This window comes from Castanea sativa, chromosome 2, assembly GCF_040712315.1.
Source record: "Castanea sativa cultivar Marrone di Chiusa Pesio chromosome 2, ASM4071231v1".
Classification (NCBI taxonomy): Eukaryota; Viridiplantae; Streptophyta; class Magnoliopsida; order Fagales; family Fagaceae; genus Castanea; species Castanea sativa.
Window position 1 is genome coordinate 44,025,483 of NC_134014.1, and position 27,038 is coordinate 44,052,520.

General features: G+C 33.6%; 3 protein-coding genes across 3 annotated transcripts; all 3 read left to right on the forward strand.

Annotated features, from left to right (window-relative positions):
* Positions 1-686: 686 nt before the first annotated feature.
* Positions 687-7,599, forward strand: LOC142626472 (abscisic acid 8'-hydroxylase 4-like). The gene is made up of 9 exons (XM_075800300.1): positions 687-874; positions 1,072-1,393; positions 2,590-2,739; positions 2,866-3,114; positions 3,219-3,308; positions 3,423-3,501; positions 6,179-6,285; positions 6,447-6,565; positions 7,297-7,599. The coding sequence occupies exons 1-9, from the start codon at positions 687-689 to the stop codon at positions 7,412-7,414; spliced, it is 1,422 nt and encodes a 473-aa protein (XP_075656415.1). The 3' UTR covers positions 7,415-7,599.
* A 4,725-nt stretch (positions 7,600-12,324) lies between these two features.
* LOC142625820 (putative calcium-binding protein CML20) lies at positions 12,325-17,278 on the forward strand. The gene is made up of 7 exons (XM_075799544.1): positions 12,325-12,475; positions 13,290-13,410; positions 13,492-13,528; positions 13,613-13,640; positions 14,181-14,333; positions 14,423-14,525; positions 16,828-17,278. Exons 1-7 carry the CDS (start codon positions 12,473-12,475, stop codon positions 16,890-16,892), a joined length of 510 nt encoding a protein of 169 aa, XP_075655659.1. The 5' UTR covers positions 12,325-12,472; the 3' UTR covers positions 16,893-17,278.
* Positions 17,279-18,697: 1,419 nt separating this feature from the next.
* LOC142623659 (pentatricopeptide repeat-containing protein At5g39350-like) lies at positions 18,698-26,159 on the forward strand. The gene is made up of 3 exons (XM_075797097.1): positions 18,698-22,643; positions 25,635-25,745; positions 25,838-26,159. Exon 1 carries the CDS (start codon positions 18,765-18,767, stop codon positions 21,888-21,890), a length of 3,126 nt encoding a protein of 1,041 aa, XP_075653212.1. The 5' UTR covers positions 18,698-18,764; the 3' UTR covers positions 21,891-22,643; positions 25,635-25,745; positions 25,838-26,159.
* Positions 26,160-27,038: the final 879 nt, after the last annotated feature.

A 27,038-nucleotide genomic window follows, 5' to 3' on the forward strand; every position in this document is an offset into this window, starting at 1 on the left:
TACGGTTCAATGAACGGTATGAGTTTCAAAACCATGCCTTTTATAACAAATCAAATAATAAGAAAAGTACTATGTGTTCTTATAAAGTCAAATCTCCTATAAATGATAGTTTAACATTTCCAAATGACGCATACAAAATCAAAATAATTATTTCAATTTTTTTTGGTTTAATATGACATTATATATTTATAATATTTGTTTCTCAAAAAAAAAAATTATAATATTTAAAACACAAAATTTTAATTATGAGATAAAAATTAAAGTCAATAATAATCCTTAAAAGTAAATGCATCTTATCCTTCTATTTTTTGGAAAAAAAACTAGGGAAACTGATACATCACTGATTAGCGTATTTTGTTGTGGCTACGTCACTGCAGGTTAGCTATATGTACATATATACACTGTAATTCTGCCTCTGCTCACTGTTAAATGTTAGCCAATATAAGAATTTGCAGTGAATAAACTGAATATCCATCATCATTAAAAATTTAACATTGATGGAGAAATGTGAGAAGGTTTTTGATGGTACATTTTTGTGAATAGACTAATCAAGAGAACCGGCCGGGGTCAAAACCATAGCTTTGTAGTTGTTCTCTAGATCTATATAAGCACGCTCAACTCTCCCACAGCCGCAGTATCCTTCACATAACTTTCCTTTCCCTGAGATATCAAAAGAGAAAGCAGAAATGTGTGTTATTATTCTCTATGGTTTCTTCTGTGCCCTACTTCTATTTTCTTTGTTAAAAAAACACTGGGGAAAACCACTACAAAGGGGAAACCTGCCTCCTGGTTCAATGGGCTGGTCATATATAGGAGAAACCCTCCAGCTATACTCTCAAAATCCAGATGATTTCTTTGCCACTAAGCAAAAGAGGTACGTACGCGGTACGCTTAACATGTCAACCTTCTTTCTTTATTTCTTTCTTACTTTCTCCTTTTCTTTTTTTATTTTTCGTTTAGTTTCTACATTTTACCTTATCCACTTTGTTATATATTTATACAATATTAAAGAATTGCATGATTTTGAATATGTTGATGATGATGATGATGATGATGATGATGGTCGTGTAGGTTTGGAGAAATATTCAAAACACATATCCTTGGCTACCCCTGTGTAATGCTGGCTAGCCCTGAGGCCATTCGGTTTGTGTTGGTAACAAAGGCAGACTTGTTCAAGCCCACGTACCCACGGAGTAAGGAACAATTGATAGGCCCCTCAGCAATTTTTTTCCACCAAGGTGCATACCACACTCAAATGAGAAAATTAGTTCAAGGCTCATTATCCTTGAAAATAATCAGAAACCTAGTTCCTGACATTGAAGCCATTGCTATCTCTACCTTGGAGTCATGGTGTGGTGGGAAGATTGTTAACACTTTTTATGAATTAAAAAAGGTTAGTCTTATCTCATAGTGTCGTCTCTAATTATAAATTTTCATTTCATTAATCCAGTGAATGATTGTTCTTAATTTAAAATTTTTTAAAGATGGTACTAAACAGGGAAATTGAGGATAAAAACTTGTCGAGCAAAGTTGTTGTCATGTAATAAGAGGACAAATAATTAAAAAGGTTAGGTAATTAAATAAATTATAAATAACAAGTCCGCTACTTGTAGTGCATGACTTCAGCTAGCTAATCTCCAAATTAACTTTCAATATTTTAGGAATGAGGTGACGTTCCCTTATCTCATATTTATAGTGAATCTCATTAAATAAATTAATAATGAGATTCACTATAAATTTGAGATGAGAGAGTACTATGTTATTAAAGTCTAATAATTTTTCTAGTGATTGATAATTGAAAAATGATAAATGTTATTTCAACAATGAGTGGATGGGCGGCGTTGAGTTGAACTGTGCATGTTGCTAAAGTGCTTAACTAGGCCAAATTTTTGAGATAGGACAAAGACATGGTTTGAAAGTGTCTAAGTGGGGTCTAACATGTGAAAATGGTTTAAATGAGAAATAAGACAGATGCATGGCTTGAACCTACAATCTCTTGTTTTAATATTATGATGAATTATTTATTAACTCAAAACCTCAAACTTTTAAGAAATTTAATCCTTTAATCTAATAGTTATCATATAGGTTCCACAAAAATATGGCATGATTTATTTATGTGTTTGATTAGATTTGGTTTTGGTGGTAAATACTGTGTAATCTATTAATTTTGTTGGTTTTTTGAATGGAAGAATTTAATTATAAGAAAAGAAAGCATTTAGATTATGAGAGAGAGAGAGAGAGAGAGAGAGAGAGAGGAAAAAATGATTTTATTAGTACTGTGATTAATGAATTGATTTTATTTGAAAAACTTGGACTAGAAAATATTTATTAAAGGGCACTAATAAAGTCTTACAAAATGAATTTATCATCTTTAAAGTTTAAACCAAACGAAGTTTTTTTTTTTTTTTTTTTTGGAGGGGGAAAACCAAACGAAGTTAAATTTGTTTCCTTACGTACCCTTTAATTAAATAATGAATCTTATTATCAGCGGGCCATTCTATTATTTATTTCAGTTCACTTCTTTCTTTTCTCTCTTCTTCTTCTTCTTCTTTAATTATTATTATTATTTTTTTATGCATGGGATTTCAGTTCACTTTTGATGTCGCTGTTTTGTCCATCTTCGGTGACTTGGATTCTCCAATCAAAGAAAAGTTGAGGAAAAATTACTGCATATTAGACAAAGGTTACAATTCTTTTCCATTAATCTTACCTGGTACTTCATACAATACATCAGTCTTGGTAAGCATGATTGATAGTGCCTTCTTTTTCTTTTCTTTTGTTGTTTGTCAAAATACAAGGAGCGAGGCCTTTAACTTTAACCTAAGATGTTTTTTTTTGGGCGGGGTTGTGTTTAATATTTTGAAGGCAAGGAAAAGGATAGGCGAAATTCTCTTTGAAATAATCAGAGTGAGGAAAGAAAAGTACTCGGTGCAAAACGATTTCTTGGGTAGTCTATTGAATTTCAAAGACGAAAAAGGAGAAATATTAAGAGATGATCAAATTCTTGACAACATCATTGGTGTATTATTTGCTGCACAAGATACTACTGCTAGCATTCTAACATGGATTCTCAAATACATTCATGATGACCCAAAACTCCTAGAAGCTATTAAGGTCAGAACTTAGTATTGCCTCATTCACTTCATTTCTGATCTCCAAATTAATTTTACAAATCGCTATTGATATGATGCCTAGCTAATAACAATTTGCTGTTACAGAAAGAACAAAAACCATTTTTTGAAGCAAACAATGGAGGAAACCTGCCCTTGACATGGGCTCAGACCAGAAATATGCCTATTACCAATAGGGTATGCACAATGCACAATGCACATAAGCACAAATTTCATTGTATATATCACACAAAATATTTAGGAAATTCATACATACCATAAGAACTAAGTGGTAGTGTCAAACTAATTCAGGTTATAATGGAGAGCTTGAGGATGGCAAGCATCATATCTTTCACCTTTAGGGAAGCTGTTACTGATGTCGAATATAATGGTAAGTCATAAAAGCAATGGAAAAAGCTTAGTTCAATCGGTTGGTTACAGTTTTTATTCAACCTTCTTTTTAATAACGCGTTAAAAAGAAATACAATTTGCCAAATTATATAACAATTTTGCTTTTCAAAATTAGCAACGTCACATCTAGCTGAACCCAACTAGCCAAGGTAACCATGCACGTACAACGTATATCATGGCTCCAATGTTAGAGGACAGTCCAAGAACTTCGGTGCCTAGGACCACACCGATGGTTTCCTTTTATTTTTTATTTTTTCATCAACTAGCTAGATAGGTTTGTCGTGCACAGTAACTTTCATGGCCCAATTATGGCTGTATTTATAGGCCACAAGCAGGCTTGTACCTTACGCGATTAGGATTCAATGCAACACTTAGAAGGACAAGGATTTCCTGCAAACAGGATTAGGTGGCAACAATCCATAGTGACACTTGTCCTCGTATCATGTAAAATGCACATGATTAGTTTTAGTTTGTATGTTCTGTTAACCAACGTTCTCTCTCTCTCTCTCTCTCTCTCTCAAACGTCAAACACGCAAAAATTTATCCATCTCTCCTCTGAAACTATCACTCTCTCTCCTCTTTCTTCCCCTCTCTCCCAAATGAGTCTCATTCAGCAAAAAAAAAAAAAACCATCACTCTCTCTCCTCTCTCTTCCCCTCTCACTTCGAAATCATTAGACTCTCTATATATCTTTCTTCCTCTCTCTTCCTCCTTCATTCCTCTCATCAGAAACGACAACCACCTCAACCCATAATAAAAGACTCTTGCTGCCAATCCCACCTAAAACCGAAGATCCAACATGCAATAAGGAATCCTCCCAAAATTTAGATCTAATCTGTGCACAATGAGGATTTTGGCTCCGATAAGTGCAAATATTTTGGAAATTGGGGTTTAGATCTGGTGCTAAATCATTGGGGATTTTTTTTCTTCCTGGGATTTTGGATTCTTGCTGTTTGGATGCCAAGAAAATATTCAAGACTGAAATTAATGTATCGATTTGTGCATAGTGAGGATTTTGGCTTTGATATGTGCAATTTTTTTGGAAATCGAGGTTTAGATATGGTGCTAAATCAATTGGGTTTTATGGGGATTTTTTTTTTTTGGGATTTTGGATTCTTGCTGTTTGGATGCCAAGAAAATATTCAAGACTGAAATTAATGTACTTTTTGATGAATGAAACTAATTTAAAGCTTCTTGAGATGAAGGTAGATTTATCACGCTTGAGATGGCAAAGAGAGAGAAGGGATGGACGAAGGAGGTGAAGAGAGAAAAGGTATCTGATGCCTTGATGGGTGAAAAAGAAAGTCAATTTGGATTTTGAGAGAGAGTGTGCTGCTATAATTTTAATGGAGAAAGTTAACTAAAATCTAACCATGTGCATTTCACATGATACTAGGACAAATGTCACTGTAGATTGTTGCCACCTAACCCTGTTTGCAGCAACTCCTCCACACTTGTGTGCAAGAAATCCTTGTCCTACTTAGAATATTATACCGGTTGCAATTTACCAACTTTGTCTCATAAAAAATTTTCACTTTTTTCTTCTTCTTTTTTTACTTTTTTTTTTTTTTTTTTTTTTATTACTTTTCATAAAATTTTTCATAATATTTTTTAATTAATGGTTGAGATTAAGAGTTATTTTTTGCAACTATCAATCTCAACCATTTATAGAATATTGCATTTGATCTCAATTCTTTCATAAGAACCACATCTTTGCATCCGAAACAAGGTTTAATGTAAAAGTTTAACTTTTTTATTTATATATTTGATCTCTACAGCACTACTATTATTTTTGCAGATTTTTTGGGTATATTATATTTGAATCCTATAGATTAGCTATAATTTCAAATTAACCAAATGATTTTAAAACTTTTAAATTAAACCATACATTTTCAATATCGTTTCAATTCAAACCATATATGTACATTTTAGGTGCAGTCCTTAAATAAAACATGCCTAAACAAAATGACACTGCATGGTTGTTTTAACATGTCTATAATATATGGATATTATTTCACTCTAAGTCATACAACATCTTTAATTTTCAAGTCTTTTGCATTGACATTAGTCGTTATTGGTTTTTGTTTGAATTGAACTATTTTTCAAAGGGTAGGAAATAATTAGAAAATTTTGAAAATGTGATATATAGTGTACATTTGAATACTGCTTATTTTGCTGAAAATTGAAAACAATAAAAAAATAATTTTCAGTTACCATTAACACAAAAAATACTGTTCATTTGCCTTGATACACTGTTCATGTCCCATGAATACTGCACCCGGCACTAGTGAAAAAAAGAAGAAAAAAAAATGAAGCCAAACGTCGACGCAAACCATCAAAAACACAAACCAAATGGAGCCATAATTTGAAATAGTCCTTAAATTAGGAGGTTTGAAATGCAATTTACCCAATTTGTTTTTAGATCAAATTTATAAATATTCATCTTCATCCTTTTTATTCTATTAAATTTGCCAAATCCAAAAATAAATTTTGAAATCAACAAAGATCAGATTATAGCAGGTGAATGGTTTATGAAAAAATTTTGTGAAAATAAATTTATTAAAAATGTTTTAGATAGACTTGACGATATTTTTATTTGAAATGTTTGTGACTTACTCGTAAAAAGAGACTCACTTAGTGTTGAGGACACTCTTCAGGATACCTAATTCCAAAGGGATGGAAGGTATTGCCTCTGTTTCGCAATATCCATCACAATCCAAATTTCTTTACCGAGCCGCAAACATTTAATACTTCAAGGTTTGAGGTATGAGACGGTTTATATTTATATCCTAAGTAAAGATTATTGATCTGTATAATTAGGTTTTTGAATGTGTATATAGCTATATTATAGTTCCAGTTACTATTTTTAAATTGTTGATTTAAGTCTTAATTTGCGTGTCTTTGTTTTGTTTTTTTGGCATGAAGGTTGGACCAAAACACAATACATTCATGCCATTTGGGATTGGAGTTCATGCATGTCCTGGAAATGAAGTCGCCAAGCTAGAAATGCTCATTTTGATCCACCACTTGGTCAACAAGTTCAGGTATATAAGGAATGAAATAAGAAATTCAGACCAAAAAAAAAAAAAAGAGTAATGAAATAAGATATAGACATCAATTAAATCATAATAGCATAATTAAACAAGATTTGTGAACATGAATGATTAATTGTTATCCTTAATACGTCTTTGGTCTCCTCAATATATGGCAAACAAAAAATTTAATTATTTCCTTCTTAAAAAAATTAATTATTTCTTTCTGCCTCATTCCATTCATTATTCTGCCAGTGGTTGAAATCAACAATATTTCCAGAAATTTCGAGAGTAATATTACACAACGTAAATTTTCCGAAATTTTCATTCTCTCATTAATCTTCACACCTAAATGGATAAATCCCACTAAAATTTCATATAAAAAAAAATCCCACTATGATACGCTTGTAAGTTGTAAGTAAAAGTAAAAAAATTTGTGGAGATTTTTGGTGTACATAGAGCATTTCGGATATTTCAATAACAAAACAATGATCCGCACGTGATGACTCTTGTATTCTCTTCCGATATAATTGTATTATTTATACATATTTGGTCCTTTTAGTTAGGCATTTTGATTTTTGAGAACTTAAAAGAGTGTTTTTAAAACTCGAAAATTTATTTCGCAACAACTCTTTATAACTTTTTTTTTAATATATACTCATTTTAAAACCAAAACAACGTCGTTTTGTGCAACAACTTCTCCAAATGCACATTGTCTCTAATTTTGATGGTCTTACTTGCAGGTGGGAAGTAGCGGTGTCTAGCAGTGGAGTACAATATGCCCCATTTCCAGTACCTGAGCAAGGACTTCCCGCAAAGTTTTGGAAAGAATCTTCGGCCAATATGCGTGGCCAAGACTAAACATGCATAATATACTATTTACCACTTGTACACCATGACCCCTCTAATTCAATTGATCATATATCCATATCTAGGGGTCCAACAATTAATGCTGCTATCTCTTTTACTACAGCTCATCTAGTTTCTAGCTATCTTCTTCCAACGAACAGTGATTGATCATTGATTTCCTTTTTTGCAAGTAACAAGCAGTGAGTTTGTGTCTTTATAACGACTCATTGTACGTACATATGATGGTTAAGTAATAAGTATGCCTAGCTAGTAGATGATTTTTAAATAGGTATTTATTTTGCACACTTTAAATATTTTCTTTATTGGAAAATGTTAAAGGTTTAAGTCCATGTCCTCTCAAACCAAACGGTTATTAAACGGAATATTTCATTTGAAAGAAGATTTATATTAAATTATTTACCAAATGATAATCACATCCTCAAGATTTGTGGTTGAATGACACACTCCTCTTATGTATGCAGTATTTATAAATTTATATGAATATTTTAAAATATAGAGTATTTCATTAGTGAAAATTAAATTGTTGTATGTTTGCCTTTGGGGTTGGGGAGTGTGTCATTTTATAAACCTCAAATAAGGTTGGTGTAATTTACCTTAATATTAGACATCAACATTTTCATAATTTTATTATAACCTTGAAAATTTGTAATCTATTTAGAATTTTCTATAGTTTGAACGATTAGATTTCATTATAATATACCATATGAATGTATATTAGAATTTAAATAAAATAAGAAAACCAGTTTTAAAATAAATACTTTTGTTATTTTAAACATCACCTTCATCCCTTGTTATTTTTCTTGAAAACATAGCTAAAATTTAAAAACAAAATATTAATTGAGTTTAAATAATATCTTATAAAATAAATAAAGCTAACTTAAGTGTGCTACTACTTGGAATGTTATTAAAAAGATAACATATATATTGCCATTCTTTTAATCCCAATTTTTTTTATTCAAATTCATAATATACTCAATGTGTCTATATATATATATATATAAATTCATATTGTATATATTCCATCTCATTTTTGGTAATGTTATTTACCTAATAATAATATAACACTATCTACCAAATTTCAAATGAACCACAAGAAAAGTTTCATAAATTTCAACCATATTGCTTGTGAAACTCTTAGGCCGAGTTGGCAGAATCCATCCTCCTCTCACATGACGTCATGGTCAAAGTCTCAATTGGACGTAATAATTTATTAGAAAAATTACATAAAAAAAAGACAATAAGTTTATACCATATTTCAAATTATGTCCCAACTTTTTAATTTTGTTAATTAAAGTCTCAAATTCATGTTGTTCTTAGCAAAATTAAAATTGAGAAAAAGAGGAAAATATGAATTAAATTCTGCATCTGACTTTGCTTGTTAACAAATCAATCTGGTAACCATTTGTGCAAGAAGATTCAGAGAAAAAAAAAAAACTTCATTTATAGTGGGAAAGTAATTGCAAAAAACAAAAAAAACAAAAACAAAAAAAAGAAGAAGAAGTTTATTATCTAAGTGAAACATTAGGCTTCACCACTAGTTTTTTGGGTTTCTCTACCGCATTATTGCTTAGAATAACGAAAATGAGTAATAACAATGAGCACATACTTCAAAATTCAAATAGAAACTATTTCATAAGTTTAAGACTTAAGTTAACAAAAGTAAAAATATAAGAACTAATCTGATACTGAGTATAAAAAAATAATTTAATTTTCCCTAAATTTTATATTAATTAAATTGATTCACTAAAATTTTGTAGGTGATAAACTCAAAAGTGATTTATTTATTATGTCAACAACTATTACCAAATTGTGTTGAACATTTGACTTAAGGGCAGGGTACAATTGCGGAGGCCTAGAGGGAGTTGAGCCTAGCAGGCCCAAGACTGGGTCCCAAGGAGCTTTAGGGGCAGTAACTATACCCAATTCTTGGGTCCCCATGGGATAGGCCTGATGAGGCACACCAAGTTCGAAGTAAATACCAACCTAAACCCTAGCCTAGGGGAACTCCAAGGTTATCACCATGGTCCATGGTATACAGTGGCTAGACATTGTTTGATCATCTGTCTACATTACTTTCTCTTTGACAGACATTCAGTCTTAGATAACAATACCATGCACCCAAAGGCATCTTCTTTTCTATCGATCAATATTTCCCTCACAAGTTTATCATGTCTAATGTGACTGACTCACCCTCATATATCAACATACCAAATTAAGGAAACAATCTCCTAACAAGTCCAAGAGCTTGATTTTGGAGGATTACAAAAGAAAAGTGAAAAAGAACTGTTGAAAGGCTTCTATTATTATTCGTTAATCTTTTTTTTTTTTAGAGAATGACATCTCATTTAATTAATCTGATACAACTGAATGACATCTCATTTATAGAAAAAAGAGATGCAAGAATACAAAAATGAATTATCCAAGGGACCATACATGTCCTTTACAATGTATGCTTAAATACATAATAATAATAATAATAATAATAATAAATATAATAATAATAATAATAATAATAATAATAATAATAATAATAATAATAAAGACTATCTGTTCTAGTACATTTTTTACTTGAGTCCTATATATGATGAATTCGAATTTGGTAGGAATAAAGTGTAAAACTCATATTTTACAACATCAAATAAGAGATTGTCATATCAATTTTTTTACTTAAAATTTAATACATCTTACCATACCTAATAACATCTTAATAAACTCCCAGTACAATTGATTTTTCAAATAAGTATTAGAATTAATTAAATATGGTTGTGTTGTCTATTATTTTGCAAGGTATCGAAAACTTAAGTTTTAGACCATTATATAATTTAATCTCATATACAGTTTGTTTTGATGTAAAATATTTTTAAGTAAATATTTTTCATGTTTTACTATGTTTATTTTGCATTAAAATAATTGGTCAGTATATAAATAATTTAAGTGAAAGGAAAAAACTGAAAATCATTTTACACTTTCTTCTCCCCCTCACTCCTCGAAATTTTCTCAGTTTCTACCCTTCCCATGTTCGAGTTCTTCTCCCCCTCTCCATCTCTCAGCTCTCTCACTCACAAGGCCACAACCCTCTCATCTCCACCCATCTTGCACAACCAATCTCACACCGATGACCACCCACTAACCGACGTCAACCACCATCACCGGCGCTACCAAACTCATTATGCCTCTTCCTTGCACAAACCCATCTTCTCTTCTCTCTTGTATCACCCTTGGGTTCGATTAACGAGTTTTGATGGTCTTGGGTTTTTGGTTGCTACCTAATCTTGCCTTTGCTGGGTTAGATTTTCAAATTATGTTCTTGGGGAAATTATACTTTGTCCACCTGTGGTTTGCCCAAAAAACACTTTACCCACCTGAGGTTTAAAAAATGACACTTTACCCACCTGTGGTCTGATCCGTTAGCAAAACGTTACCCACCTCTATACCTGCTGTTACTCTAACAAAAATTCACTCAAAAATATAATAGCAATTGAATCAAAACTCTTTCCTTTGAAAAAAAAAAAAACTTCCCTGTACATGTACACTCCCTATTCCAGATTGTGGTCCACTCTATCAAGATAAAAACTTAAAACTCTCAACATCAAGAGAAGTTGGCAGCCCGATCATAACCCATGTGAAGGATCTTCAAGATTTTCTCTCTTGATTTAAACCACAGGTACATTTTTCATAATTAGGGTTCTTGATTTCTTTTTCAAAAATTGCTGGTAGATTTTTTTTTTTTTTGATTGTTGGCAGATTTCTACCGCAATTTTGATTTATTTTGAAGTTCTGTTTTGAAGATTTGCAGCTTATTGCTGGCAGATCACGTTTTTGAAGTTTTTTTTTCTTACTGGCAGATTACGTTGTTAATTTGTCTTGGTATTTGTTGGTAGATTTTTTTTTTTTTTTTTTTTAAATTTGTGGTAGATTACTTAATGTGTAGCGTGTTAATGAAAAAAAGTTTTTTGAGAAATTGGGTCTGTGCTATACATTTTTTTGCTCTGTGCTATATATTTTTGCAAACTTCTCATTGGAGTTTTGATCCAATATTTGTGCTCCACCCACCACGTATTGTCGTGCTTCACCATCTAATTCCATTTCTAAGGCGCTTTCTCATATTTACAACCTTTTCTGACTTTTCATACACGTACAAAAACAGAGTAAATCAATGATTGTTGTTATCTCAATGTGTAGCATGTTAATGATTTTTTTTTTTTTGTTGAGAAATTGGGTCTGTGCTATACATTTTCTGCCAAGAACGAAAAAAGAATTATTGCTGTTATCTGTGCTATACATTTTCTTGTGTCAGTGTCTGTGTGTGTAAAGGTTGGTTTGGAAATTGCAAGATATGCTCTGTTATGAAATTGCAAGTCATGCTCTGTTATGGTTTCTCAAAGGAAAGAGTTTTGATTCAATTGCTATTGTTTTTTTGAGTGAATTGGTGTTAGAGTAACGGCAGGGTTAGAGGTGGGTAATGTTTTGCTAACAGATCAAACCACATGTGGGTAAAGTGTCATTTTTTAAACTACAAGTAGGTAAAGTGTTTTTTGAATAAACCAGGTGGGTAAAGTGTAATTTCCCCTATGTTCTTTGTTTCTTGGGTTTCATTTTTTTTTTTTTTTGGGTTTCCTATCTGGGTACATGGAGTTTTTTATTTTGTGGCTCTATGATTTGAATTTTTGGTTGTGGGTGGTTGGTGGTGGTCTGTGCACCTGTGCTTTTGGAGAAGCCATTATACCAACCCGGCTAGGCCTGAGTCCAAAACTTACAAAACCCGGTTACTCAAAAAACAAAAAAGACTTACTAAACCCAGGCCCAGCCCATGACCCAAGTCCACAAACACTTCGAGCCCACTTGTCAAAGGTCACCGTCAAATCAACACTTTTTAAAAAAAAATTTATTTATAAAAAATTGGAACACATTTATATTTGATCCCAAATATACAAAATCTTCAAAGCGAAGAAGAACGTATTGACATTTGACATATTTTTGGATTTCCCAGGTTTCTTCGGGGACTATCCTTGACAGCCTTAACGCGTTGCGAACTCACCGACCCAAACTATGGTAAGTAGTTCTCCTTACGAAACCCCTAGTTTAATTTCCCAATTTAATGATTTTGTCTTTGATAATGTCATATTTCGAGATTAAAAGTTTTGATCTTTCCGAATTTTATTCCATACTCGCCGTCAATCTTAATGATTCTAATATTTCTGGAGCTAGATTTTGGTTTCTGATCGTTGATAATTACTTGATAGACTAATATTTTTGAAGTGATTTTTTATATGGTCATATGTGTAGCAGTGTAATTATATGATATAATTATCAATTGGGATTAGTAAGCAAAAAATTATCAATTGGGATTTTTTTTTCTTAAAGGCATTTGAAACAAGGATTAATCAGAAGAAAGAAGGTAGGGTCAGTTTAATTTCATAGGAAATCCTTCAGGTCATGATATATTAAGTTTAATTTCATAGGAAATCCATAAGGTCATGATATATTAAGAAATTGGCTGTTTTTCGAATATGTTTAGGATATTTTAAGGGACATGGAGTTGCTAATTGATTGGTATATTCTCGGTTTCATTTTCTTTGCTTATATAAGAAAATAAATAAATAAATGTAAGGTACTGTGTTTTGCTTGGTTTTCAGTTTACTGCGTTTGTATTAGTTAGTTGTGGAGGATCACATGAAGGCAGGAGATGAATGTTGAGAAATTTTTTTGAAAACATGGTGTCACTTTGGATCATGTGTGATATACATACATTACACTTGCTATTAAAATGTTAAGAAAGCCATATACCTCGTTCTTGATCTCTTATAGAGACCTATACTTGGTTAATGATACTCTTTTTTTCCCAAATATTCTATCTTTACATCAGTCAACTCAGTATAGAGGGGCATCTAGGAAAGATAAACCCAGAGGACGCCATCATGGGTTAAGTCAGCAGAAAAGGCAAGAGATCAAGGAAGCATTCGAGTTATTTGACACTGATGGCTCAGGTATTGAAATTATCTGTTGTCGTGTTTGTAATTTTTTTTTTTTAATTTCCAATAATATTTTTGTTTGACCTTGTTGTCTAGGCACTATTGATGCCAAGGAGCTGAATGTTGCCATGAGGTAAGACGTTCATGTCAAATTTACTAAGAATTTTCAAGTTGATTCCTCATGAAACGTTACAATAGAGATGTTTTCTTTTGACAGGGCTCTTGGTTTTGAAATGACAGAAGAGGTAGTTTCTTTGCACCAGTTCATTCCCTTGTTTTTTTTTTCCTGTGTGGTCAAGTGCATGTGTCTGTGTACAAGTGTGTCTGCATGTGTTTTTGAACAGTGTGGTTTGTTTATATCTGAAGGACAGTTCTAGAAGAAAGAAAAAAACAGGCGTTGGTGATTAGAAATGGTGACATTGAAACTCTCTCTCTTTGTGGCAGTAGTGCTTGTATGTTGTGTTATTTGCTCTTTTTTGATAAATTTTGGTTGCAGCAGTAAGTATACTTGATTTAGACGGGGGCATATGCTGGACTCCCTTCTTTAGGGTGATTCTTAGGTGCTAATGTGATGTATCTAGTTCTCCTTAGGTTGTCCTAGGAGAATCTCTGCATGTTGCTTGAGGGGTTCTTGACTTATATTGAGAACTATATAGTTTTCTCTCACATTTGGTCTTAGCCAAAAGGCCCATAAAATTATAGCCATATATTGCATCTTTCTATCAAATTTTGATTTTTTAGTTTTGACTACATGGCTAACATAATGCTGTATTGTGTCATTCTAGCAAATCGATCAAATGATTGCAGATGTGGACAAGGATGGCAGTGGAGCAATTGATTTTGATGAATTTGTGCACATGATGACAGCCAAAATTGGAGAAAGGGACACTAAGGAGGAGCTCATGAAAGCATTCCACATTATTGACCAAGATAACAATGTAATGTTCTGTTCTGTTTTTATATATATAAAAAAAAATTCTCTGTTTCATCTTGTCATTAACTTATTCTTTTTCCCATTTGCATGCAGGGCAAGATATCTGTCCAAGACATTAAGCGCATAGTACAGGAGCTGGATGAGAACTTCACTAACGATGATATACAAGAGATGATTGATGCAGCTGACCGTGATCGTAAGTTTGCATACTTATATTTTGGATGTAGATTTTATTGATTACCAGTTACCACTTTGCTTTACGATTTGTAGGGTCTAGATAAAGTTACCCTTGATGTAACTCTTTGATAATGCTACACCCTTTACATGCTCTTTTTGGTCTTAACATTTTTGTCATAGTTAGTATTAATCGGTTGTTCTTTACCATCCGATCTATAAATTTATTTTTTTATGTGTAATTTAAAGTACAAAAAAATTTTAATATAAATATTTTATAGATGAGATAGTTATTAAATTTTGATAATTTGCAAAAATGGATGGCATAAGGAAACAATATCAAACAGTGGATTTGACACCTTCAATATAATTTTATAAGGGATGTAATATTGGCGAAAGTTACACTAGGTATATATATATATATATATATATATTTTTTAATAAGTAACATAAAGATTTTATTAAAAAAATAACACAGCCCTGTTCATAGGAACACTAGGTATAACTTGAACATCTCTATATATAAAAGATGATCTTCTAGTTTGTGTAAATATCATATGGGGCCCCTGGATTTCATGTGAGTGTCATCATGTCAATTTAGTCCATATATTTCCATTTGAGCAATAACTCCTCGGACTTTATGTTGAACTTCAATTTAGTCCTTGCATCTTCCCATGGGCATTTTTTTTTGTAAATTAACGCTCCGTTTGTTTTGGCATAAAATATTTTCAGAAAAATATTTTCCCATTTTACCGTGTTTGTTTTGCAGTAAAATATTTTCAGTCAACCAAATCAACTAGGCAAATTTATATAAAATATTTTACACTTAAAATTTTGGTAAAATATTTTACTTTTGTTCTCAAGCTCTCACCCCGATACTCTCACTCTCCCTAATACGTCATTCCCTTTCACGCTCTCTTCCTTCTCATTCTCAAGTTCTCCCTCCCTACAAACCAGAGCCACCAAGTTACTCTCAGGTTCATCGGCACCACTTGTCTTCGACGGGTCTCGTCGCCTACTCCACCTCTGCCATCGTCGGCTCTACACCTCCACCCACCGATTCTTGGTTCAACCACTCAAATCCACCAATTCTGTTTTTGGTCTGACCATACACTGGCTCTAACTCCACCGATTCTTTTATCCTACATCATACCGGATCTACCTCCACCTTCACTAACTCACCCACTGGTTCTCAGATCTGGTTTTTTTACCACTGCATGGGTTTATTGATTTCGGCTTTTTGGCTGGTTTATGGTTTTGGTGGGTGGCTGGGTTTTTGAGCTACGGTGGGTGGCTGGAATGGTTTGTGGGTCCATTGATGGCTGAGTTGTTGGGTGGCCTTAATGGAAGGCTTAGGATGGGTAAAAGATTTTCAGATAGAGGGGATCCATAGTACAAAGCGGTCTTTTTTTAAAAGGCAGAATAAGCCATTGGCACAACCAATTAACTTAAATTGATGGATAGCACAGCTCCTTAGTGGGAGGTCAAATTATTGAAATTGTTCGAATGAATTATTGGTATTGTCAATTACTTTGTAGTGCTCTATATGGGGTGTAAAATCACAGTGCCTAACAATCAATTTATTGGGTGTACCTGAAAGTGAATGGGTGAGTTGGGAATCGATAAGGAAGAGCTTGTGAGATCGTATAATTCTTTCATTTTGCTGCAATGTACTTTTTTTTTTTTGTTTTGTTTTGTTTTGTGTATTTTCAAGAATGCAATCAAACACGGTAAAATGAAAATATTTAGCATGTAAAATATTTTACCTTTGCAAATATTTTACGTTGAAACAAACGAAGCGTAATTTCCCCAAGTGGCATCAATTATTGCATATGTTTTTTTCCCTCAAATTATGTGCCATTTCCCCCCCCCCCCCCCCCCCCCCCCTTCCTCTCTTTTGGGTACTTAAATGGGTTTGATAATTAGAATATAATATCATGTAAGAAGTATGAGTGATACGGCAAATTCATGTACATATAATGTGGTTAACGCCATTAAGATTTAATGGCACTTCCTCCCTTGTTTACAATGGAACGGAAGGGAAGGTTGTAGATTCAAGATCCATTAGGTGTGTTACCAATTGAAAAAAAAGAAAGGAACCATAATCTCCAAGGGGCTAATTATTCTAATTGAAAATGCAAGAACCAACTCTATACTTATAACACATAAAAATCCAAGGGTGAAATTTGTCTTTGCAAGAGCTTGAAGTGTGGAACAGTAAGGTAGACTATGAAATTTTGTAGATTTAACAATGTCAAATTTCTGTTTTCAAGAATTTGTTATTAAATGCTGATTTTGGATGTGATGGCCTTTAAAATGTACAGGTGATGGAGAAGTTAGTGTTGAGGAGTTTATGCGGATTATGAGGAGAACTACATATGGGCCTTAGAACTCAAGAATATTGTTGGGAGATTGTGTTGAGAGTTTGATCCTTTGCAGAAGGGTTGTTCCTGGACAATGCTGTCGCTGTTTATGTACTATAGCCCGCCCACCCCCCCCCCCCCCCCCCCCCCTCGACCCCTTCCCTCTTCAAAAGAAAAAAAGGTTTATTAGACTTATTATGGGTACGGCAGACTATCATTTACAACCGTGTGTAATTTATATTAGCAATATGAAAGTTCCTTCCGGGACATTTGATAAATTAGCAATGTCAAGTAGACCAAGCCTTCTTTTTCTTTTTCTTTTTTTTCTTTTTTGTTGTTGTTAAACAGCCATTTTATTTGTTTGTCTGACAGTTTGTTTGTCTTTCTTCTTGAATGAATGATTTTAATCAAAGACAGGATATGGTAATTAGTTTAGTACTTAGGCATTATAATTTGAGAGTTTAAGAGAACCTCTGAGATCATGCATTATATATATATATATATATATATATATATATATATATATATATATATAAATTTGATTTAATACCTATGAAATCCTTAAAAATGGAGCAAGCAATCTGACTAGAGCAATTGGTTGTGGGTATGGTCTCAACCCTCACTTGTTTGATGCAAAGTTGACACTGGTATAAAACTTAATTCTCCTAAGGTTTCTGAGCAGAACACAAACACCTATGTGATATTGTTTTATGTGAAATGTAGGTCCAAATTTTCACAAACAAAAATGTAAGGAGTATTTGTCTTGTTTTACGCTCAATAACCTTAATAGAGTTCAAGTGCAGCACAATTAACAATTTACACATAAAACAAGACATATGGGGTTTAGTGTAATGTCCAAAATTTTAGGGTTTTTTTTTTAATGTTTTATAGAGAAATCAAATGGGGGGTTTTGGAGTTTTTTTTTTTTTTTTCTTTCCCTTTTTTAAATTTCCCTTTTTTGCTTAGAGGCCTTATCAATATTTGACAAGTTAGCTAAGTAATGGTTGATTTAAATCCTGTGTTGTGTCATGATGGTATAGGCTCTCTTGATTCCAAGTTTTTTGTCATCTTGGTGAATTCTTGTCTACATTAATCCTACAGTACTCTTTGAAGTGATGGTAACCTCTTAAGTTGGATGGCTTGGTTCTTATTCGGAATTAAATGCCTTCTACAACTCCCATATCCCTTTCCCATGGAATGTCCGTTAACTTTTGAAACTTTCATCTATGCTATCTTTATAACCACACAAAGAAAATGTATTTAACAATCTTGATAAGAAATTGTAATAAATACCTTACATGCATGTACACCACAAAGATGGTTAATTCAGGATACAAATTTTCTCAACGTTATTTTACTCCTTGTCCCGATTCATATCCATTCAACTAATGATTAATTCAATTATACAACTTCTACTAAATTGCATGGAAGTAATTAACGACAAATAAACAAAAACAATTGCCCCTATTTTTTTAAAGCAAAATTCTACGTAACATGTTATGTATACTAATCTAATTTGATGCTAGATTTCTAAGTTCCAATTAAACCCAAATACCCAAAACAAAACTCCTCAACCTAGATAGGTGCTTATATATTGGATAAAAGAAGGTGGTGCTTGGATTTTTTTTTTCTTTCTATTTGATGAAGAGCCAACTTGGAACTTGGAAGGATGGACCAATTGTCAGTGTTCCATCCATATATAAAAAAAGAAAAAAGAGAAAAGTCACTGTTCCATTTATAAAAATCCCTCTTGATATATAAAAAGAGATGGGGAACTCTAATGGCCCTCTAAATTAACCCCCCAAAAAAAAAAAAAGGAAAGAAAAATAAAACAAACTCACACAGTTCACATTGTTTCTTTGGCGGCCACTCTTCCATTCCATGAGTGCAAATTGCAAATGTTTAGGTATCAGTTGGTAAGGACAGTAAATGGTGGGAAACCCAGAAAACATATGCCATGGTTGACAGCAAAGGTGAACTTGGTTTTGACCCTTATTCCATTGAGTTTTCTTCCTGTACTCTCTCTTCCAAGTCTATCGTCACCCTCTTTCAGATTCTTTGCCACGCTTCTATCTCCCTCAAAACTCTCTCGTTTAAGAGCTAAACGATCCGTGAACAACTTTCCTTTACATTATGCAAATGCAAGCAATCCCATAGGAACCGAATGTCTTCGTCAGATAAGGCTTTGCCGAAACGTAGAAGACTTGAAGCCTATGATGTCAGTTCTATTCGTGAAGGGTCTAGTTCAGCACGAGTTTATCATAGGAGAATTCCTTAGTTCTTGCTTTTATCTGGGTGCTCCAGATATATCTCTCTCTCTATTCCGACGAATTGAAAAGCCGAGCTTGGTCTTGCAGAATTTGATGGTCAGGTGTCTATGCAATAATTGTCTATATAAAGAAGTCTTATTTCTCTATCTGAGGTGTTGGGCTTCAGGTTGTCCTTCTGATGACTTCACTTTTCCATTTGTCATCAAGGCGTGTTCGGCTTTGAATGCATTATGGACAGGAAAGGAGGTTCATTGTGTTGTTTTGAGAACTGGGTTTGAACAAAATTTAGTTATACAGACTGCTTTGATTGATTTGTATGCGAAGTCTGGTTATATGGGGAACGCATGTAAGCTGATTGATAGAATTCCACAACCAGACTTGGTTTGTTGGAATGCATTGATTGCTGGTTATTCTTCAAATGGGTTTGATCAGGAAGCCTTGGAGGTTTTCAGGCAGATTCTTGTGATGGGTTTGAAGCCCAATGTCAGCACTTTTGCCAGCATAATTCCTGTCTGCTCTCGTTTGGGATGTTTAAATATTGGTAAATGTCTTCATGGATTTGCTGTCAAATCTGGATATTTTTCAAATAATTTTTTGGTGCCTGCTTTAATTTCAATGTATGCTATTGACATGGATTTATTGATTGCTAGAAGTTTGTTTGATTCTATACTGGAAAAGAATGTTACTATTTGGAACGCTATGATATCTGCATATACACTGAGGCAAAACAATTTTGATGCCTTTGAGATGTTCCAGCAAATGATCCGTGCTGGCTTGCAGCCTAATTTGGTTACTTTTGTGTCCATCATCCCATCCTGTGAGAACTCCAATAGCCTTTGGTTTGGTGAATCCCTTCACGCATGTGTTATAAAGCATGGGTCAGGGTATCAACTTCCTGTGTTAACAGCCCTTGTATCTATGTATTCAAAGCTTGGAGATGTCAATTCAGCGTACTTACTTTTTGATCAGATGTCCAATAGAAATCTCCTGTCATGGAATTCTATGGTTTCTGGTTATGTGCATAATGGGCAATGGTATGCAAGTTTGGCCACATTTCGTGAAATGCAGTTAGCTAGATGCAATCCAGATGCAGTCTCCATTATTAGTGTTCTTTCTGCCTGCTCCAAGCTACAGGCTGTTTTGCTGGGCAAGTCTGCCCATGCGTTTAGTGTTAGAAAGCAACTTGCCTCAGACCTTAAGGTGACAAATGCACTATTGGCCTTTTATTCTGATTGTCATCAGCTCTCCTCTTCTGTTCAGTTATTTAACACTACGGCTGTAAGAAATGTTGTATCATGGAATACTTTGATATCTGGGTATGTACACAATGGTGATGTAGAGAAGGCTACTGCTCTTCTTCACCAGATGCATAAAGATGGCATGGAGTTGGATTTGGTTACCCTGATAAGTATTATTCCTGTTTTTAGCGAGAGAAAAGATTTGTTGCAAGGAATGGCTATTCATGATTTTGCTATAAAAACTGGGACTGACTCTGATGTTTCTTTACTAAATGCCCTCATTAGCATGTATTGCTACTGCAGAGATCTTGAAGCTGGGAGGTCACTTTTTGAAGTTATGTCTCAAAGAAATGTTGTGTCTTGGAATGCTCTAATTACTGGCTGCCGATATCACAACTTACAGAATGAGGTTTTGGTCTTATTTAGTCATATGATAAGAGAAGGTCAGAGGCCAAATTATGTAACCTTGCTAAATTTATTACCTCTATGCTGCACGCAGTTGCAGGGTAAATCTATACATGCATTTGCTGTTAGAACAGGAGTTGTAAAAGAAACCCCTCTTGTTTCATCTCTTATATTCATGTATGCCAGATTTGAAAATATAAATTTATGTCTATTGGTATTCCAAATGGGGAAAAAGGGGGATATATCTTTGTGGAATGCTGTTATGTCTGTACATGTTCAAACAAAAAATGCCATAAAAGCAGTTGCATTCTTCTGTGATTTGCTTCAACTGGGACTGCAGCCTGACAAAATTACAGTTCTGAGTTTAATTTCAGCTTGTGTTCAAATAAATAGCATCAATCTTACTCATTCTGTACTGGCTTACCTAATATGCATGGGCTTTGACAGATACGTGGTCATCTGTAATGCATTAATAGATTTGTATGCAAAATGTGGCTGCATTTTAAAAGCAGAGAAACTGTTTGATGGGTTGGTTGAAAAGGATGCTATATCTTGGAGTGTAATGATAAATGGGTATGGGTTGCATGGGGATGGTGAAGCTGCCCTAGACCTTTTGTCCCAGATGGAACTTTTGGGGATGAGACCTGATGATGTTATTTATTTGAATATTTTATCAGCTTGCAGCCATTCTGGCTTAGTTGAGCAAGGCCGCGTGGCATTCAACTCTTTGCTAGAATATGGAATATCACCAAAAATGGAGCACTATTCTTGCATGGTTGACCTTCTTGGGAGAACAGGTCACTTGAATGAAGCGAATGAAATTGTTAAAGGACTGCCTTGTAAACCTTCTGTAAGCCTGCTTGAGTCTTTGTTGGGTGCTTGCAGAATCCATGGTAATGTTGAACTTGGAGAGAAAATTGGTGGGATGCTCTTAGAAATGGACCCAGAAAATTCCAGATCATATGTGATGCTTTACAATATCTATGCAGCAGTTGGAAGGTGGACAGATGCCAAAAGAGTGAGGTCTGATATGGAACAAAGAAAGTTGAGAAAACTACATGGATTTAGTCTAATTGTGGGAAATGGACTTCAAGATGAGGCATTGTCCTGAATTATTGTGGAAAGATTCATGCACAATATCATGAAGTGATATGATACAGAAGCTCCAAGAAATCTTGTAGCTCATAGTGGTCCAAAGCTGCTAGCAACAGGTTCAGTACAAAGGGAGATGCCATATCTATAATGTTTTGACAGTTTACTAAATCCCAAATTGGGTCTCCTATACCAATTAAGTTGGGTATCTAGTCAGAGAACCCAGATGGGTAGGATTCTCTTGATCCCTATTTACCGTTGGTTCCTCAAATGGAACACTTGTATTAGTGTCATGGTGTGAAGGCTCACTAGATGAGTTCTTGCCGGCCCAGAAGTGGTCAATAACATGGAGTGTGGGCTTAAGTATAACATACCAGCCATATGAGTATCACTATTTGGCAGTTGAATTGTTTTGCGAGACCTGGGAGAATGAAAATGGCAAAAAATCTACATATATGATAATGGACTGGAGTGACCCAAGGAAAAGAAAAAAAATGAATCGATTTCTTTGTTCACGTAGAGTTGTGGTCTCAAAGTAGGGCAGGAGTCAAATTATGCTATTGCTAACAAACCAAAGCAGCCATGGTTTTACAGTTTGACATTTCTAAGGACATGCATTTGGAAATGATGGACATTCAGCCAACTCAGCAGCAATGTCGTTGTTCTAAAAGGCTTTGGGAACGTCTCATTACAAGCAAGCATCTGGACTTTACAGGGGATGTTTCATAACATGTCCTTGTCATCTCATCTGCTGTAGCAATAGTTGTTATGGGTAAGTTTGTTCAGATGTGGCAATTATTGTTGCAAAGCATTGAATTTCCTTGCAAGGAATTATTTGTGCCTCCTTGTTCTCTTCCATTTTCCCACTTTGTTTTCATTTTTGCCATGTGATAACTATTGTTATATGAGTGCTCTTGTAGTGTTTAATAAATAAGTTTGGGTCTTTAGTACTGTGTAGGCTTTAATAACACCACCATAATTTCTAAGGGTATTCATTATACCAACCAAACCAATTAAATTGACCGTTAGAGGTGGTGGCCAACGGTTAATCTATTGCCTGCTCGAAAGGGTATTTATTACCCTTTCTCTCTCTCTCTCTCTCTCTCTCTCTCTCTCTCTAGATGAACTTCTAAGTTAGGGTTTTTTATATTCGGTGAAAAATCTATCATTGGTTCATAACTTTTAGTGATATATCTTGATATTTTCCATTGTTAGAGATACCAAGGCCGAAGTCTTTTATATAAATTTAGTCCAATTTCATTATATCTAATCCTACTTGGAGTACAAGTAAAGTAATTCACTAATTCTAATAGTTTTTGGAGTGCGAGCTTAGTAATCATAGTCCCACTTGTAGTCCAAGTCATGTAATTTTAGGATTTAGCCTGCTATAAATACCCTTTGATGGGTTCATTGTAATACAGAGTTAAAAGTAAAGATGCAGCCATCAAGAACTTTCCACTGTGAATGTAGATGTTTTAAGGCTGAACCACATTCCCTGTGTTCTATCTCTCTTTTTCTCATTCTTAATCTCTATGCCTTGTTAATTTTCATATTTTCTCATATGCTTTATAACGGTTTTAAAACTATGTCACATATTTTCTGACATGGTATTAGAGATGTTTTATCTAAGTTAAAATCTATCTCTGAATTTGGTGATTGGTATTTCATAGCTTAGGTTTTTCTGTTATGCTGATGTTTGTGTTTGTGTGTGTGTGTTTTTTTAAATATTTATGCTGATGATTTAGTGTATTAGCTCATTTGTGTTGGGTATATTTGAACCTCAGATGTCTGAACCAGGCCTAGTCATTTTTTTGGGGGGGGGGGGGGGGGGTGTTAATTTTTGGGTTGAAGGATGTGGTTTTTATGCTAAATTAATAATTTATTGTTGTTTAAGCAGTTTTGATGCTATATTTATTGCTGGTAAGTGGTAATTATGGTGTTGTCTATTTGTTGGGTTAAGCATTGATTGATGTGTTACATTATTAATCATTATGTACATTACTATAGTTAAAAATTTGTTTGTTCTTGTGGATATTAGTAACTAGTCGTGATTAAGGCGTCAAATTAATATAAGAAGTTGTTTTAGGAGTTCCCAATGTCTGACCACAAAAGATAAGATTAACTTCTTTGCAATGCTGACTATGAGTGAACAGGGAACCAAACCAAAGCTTCACCATCCATGTGGAAGGAAGCCATTAGTAATTGCATGTTAGCTGGTATCTTGTTGTACTTGAAGTGCTGATTGGCTTTGTAAACCCAAGCAGTTGGTTCTTCTCCAGAAAATCTTGGGAATTCTAGTTTCATGGACAGAGTAGGAACTAGGTTGTGATTTGTGTGGTTTCCAGGGGTATGTTGATTTTCATGGTTTTGTTAATCTTCTTCTGCAGAATTCAACTTCTGTAAGATTGTAGCTAGTTGTTTGCTCATTTCATCCAAGGTAGAGGTATGGATATGAGTTATTTTGTGGATTTCTTGAAGGTCTTTGCTATGCTGATCTGAGGTGGTTTTAAGGGAAGATATGGTTTCATTGATAATGGCGGAAGATTGTGTTTCAGTCATGGTGAGAGAGAGAGAGAGAATGGGAAGGCTAACAAAAGTGACTGTATTCTTAGTTCTTGATGTTCCTTTACAACTTGTAGTTATTTATACATCATTCAGTTATTCTCTACTAACAGAATACAGGGGTATTATTGTGATTACACTAATAACTAACTAACTAACAGCAATTAAGCCACATTACTCAAAGAATTAGGAAGGTTGGGAGAAAAGGAAATTAACAACCAAGTACATTCTTCATTGCTTGAATTGTTCATACAGATTCTACAGTATTTATACAATCAATCCCAATGGCTAAACTCAGTAACAGATCATCTCTAATTAACTCTTGTAAAGTTCAACCAACTAACTCTTTGTACAGTTAGCATAACAGATTCACTACTAACTAACTATATGCTGACTGTGCTGCTGACGGAGGCTCCCATTGTCCAGCTCCTCATTTTCCCCTGTTGTTGTAGTTACCAACTTGACCTGCTCTGCTATCCTAACAGAACCCCTATAACCAGTCAACTGAAAATAATTAAAAAAGAAACTTCCTGTTCTATGGGTCGATATATGCATCCTCCCTTTCTTTGTTTGTCGGCTCCACAGTTGTGTTCCTCGCTCACATCACACATTTTCTAACTTGGTTATTTTATGTTAATGATATTTTTAGTTTGACACTATTTTTCCTTAGTTGTGAGTTGGGTAATTTCATAGTTCAAGATGACTTCTTTATTAGGCTAATGGTCATTTTGTTTAGACTTGGTTGAACTTTTGTCTTGGGTTTAAAAGTTTGACTTTGGTGGAAAGGGAATTATTTTTGGTTATTTGTTATGCTTTTCTCATAGTCTGCAGCTTGCCTAGTGACATTATTAGGTTTAAAGGAAGATAATTTTATTGTACTATCATTGTTAATAAAAATTATAAAATATCTCTTACTCATTAAATTTTTTTTTTTCAATTTGGTACCCCATGTTTTTTTATTTATTAAAAATATTTTATTCGTACTTCATAGAATATATTTTAATTCTTCATGCTTTTGTAGAGAATGGTGCCTTTTTCAAACTACTGTTGTTATAACTTATACTCCCAAATGATAGGTTTTCTTCAACTTTTGTTATTGTGTGAACTGTGAAGTGTATGCAATTTATTGGTATTCCAACCTATTAATTTGTGTGAAGTGTGTGAATGTGATTTCTAATTTGTGTGATTTATTGCTTTGCAGATAGATGCGGATTCTTCTTGATATAACCCAACTACTCCAAATAAGCCCAGCAATAGTGAGCCAACTACAAACACTCCTCCGGATTCAGTTTCATCTACCCCACAACTGCGGGTGAATTCTAAAAAAATCTAATAATTGAGCTTACGGTTTTTAGGTTCTTTGTTTGTCACTTCTAATATATATATTTTAATAAATTTGTGTAGATTTAAAACAACATAAATGATATGTGTGGCAATGGTGGTGATCCTTTCTTGAAGGACATGATTGAGAGTATGAAGAGGAAAGATGACAAGTATTGGGAAAGTATCAATAAAATTAATTTAATGTTGTTTGTGAAAGTGAAGTGTGTAAAATTTTGGTTTGGTATGATAAGGAATTGGCAAATGAGATGTTAGCCGAGGTGTGAGATGTTTTAGATGGATTGTATGGGCATTACACAATTGGGTCCTCAAGCAAGGGCGTAAGTGACCCAAAAAGCCCTCTAAAAAAATCCTATTCCTAACGGCAAAATAATGACCTCGCAAATACTTGGTAAAATGTGAAACATTTGTGATCAACAAAAAAAGCTATCGCAATTATGTGTTGTAGCCGTCACAAATGCTAATATTTTGGAGGGAAAATTTCCCTTCATATTATTTGTGAGGGACAATTAAAAATCTCTCGCAAAAAGTGTATTATTTGTAATGGTTAAAAAAATGCCCTCACTAATATTAAATTATTTGCGAGAGCCAGGATCGACTTTCACAAATAATTATTAAAATGTCAAAATTTTTGGAGGGAAACGTTCCCACTAAACTATTTCCGAGAGACAATAAAAATCCCTTGCAAAAAGTTTATTTTTTGTGTGAGTTAAAAATATGCCCTCACTAATACTAAATTATTTGCGAGGGCCACGATTGGCCTTCGCCAATAATCATGAAAATATTAATTTTCTTTGGAGATAAAAGTTATTTTAAAATTCAAAGAAAAATAAAAAGAAATAACCATGAAAATATTAATTTTCTTTGGAGATAAAAGTTATTCTAAAATTTAAAGAAAAATAAAAAGAAACACATAAACATATAGTACTTTGTATTCTTTAGATGAACATTTTGTTTACAGCCAAAAAAAAAAAAAGTCTTTTATATACATCCTATATATGAAAGGTTTGTCCTTATTTTCTAATAAATTTTACTTATAAAAGAATGATAGGACCTTCAACTTCAAAATAGTAGCCTGAAATTCAAAAATAGTAGCCTTTTGTACTCTCTTTTTCAAAAGTGAATAAAATTTTCTTCCCATCAAGGAAAGCGAGCTTGTCCAATTGAAATGTAAGCCAATCACAGTATAAACATTATCAAATAAGTCAAGTCTTTTTTTTTTTATTTTTTATTTTTTTTTGGAGCTAAAAAGGATAGAAATGCT

Coding starts and splice junctions, on each gene's coding strand:
- LOC142626472 (XM_075800300.1), top strand. CDS start 687: ATGTGTGTTATTATTCTCTATGGTTTCTTCTGTGCCCTACTTCTATTT. Junction 2,740..2,865: donor CATACAATACATCAGTCTTG/GTAAGCATGATT, acceptor AATATTTTGAAG/GCAAGGAAAAGGATAGGCGA. Junction 6,566..7,296: donor CACTTGGTCAACAAGTTCAG/GTATATAAGGAA, acceptor TCTTACTTGCAG/GTGGGAAGTAGCGGTGTCTA.
- LOC142625820 (XM_075799544.1), top strand. Junction 13,529..13,612: donor GAGCTGAATGTTGCCATGAG/GTAAGACGTTCA, acceptor TTCTTTTGACAG/GGCTCTTGGTTTTGAAATGA. Junction 14,334..14,422: donor TTATTGACCAAGATAACAAT/GTAATGTTCTGT, acceptor ATTTGCATGCAG/GGCAAGATATCTGTCCAAGA.
- LOC142623659 (XM_075797097.1), top strand. CDS start 18,765: ATGTTTAGGTATCAGTTGGTAAGGACAGTAAATGGTGGGAAACCCAGA.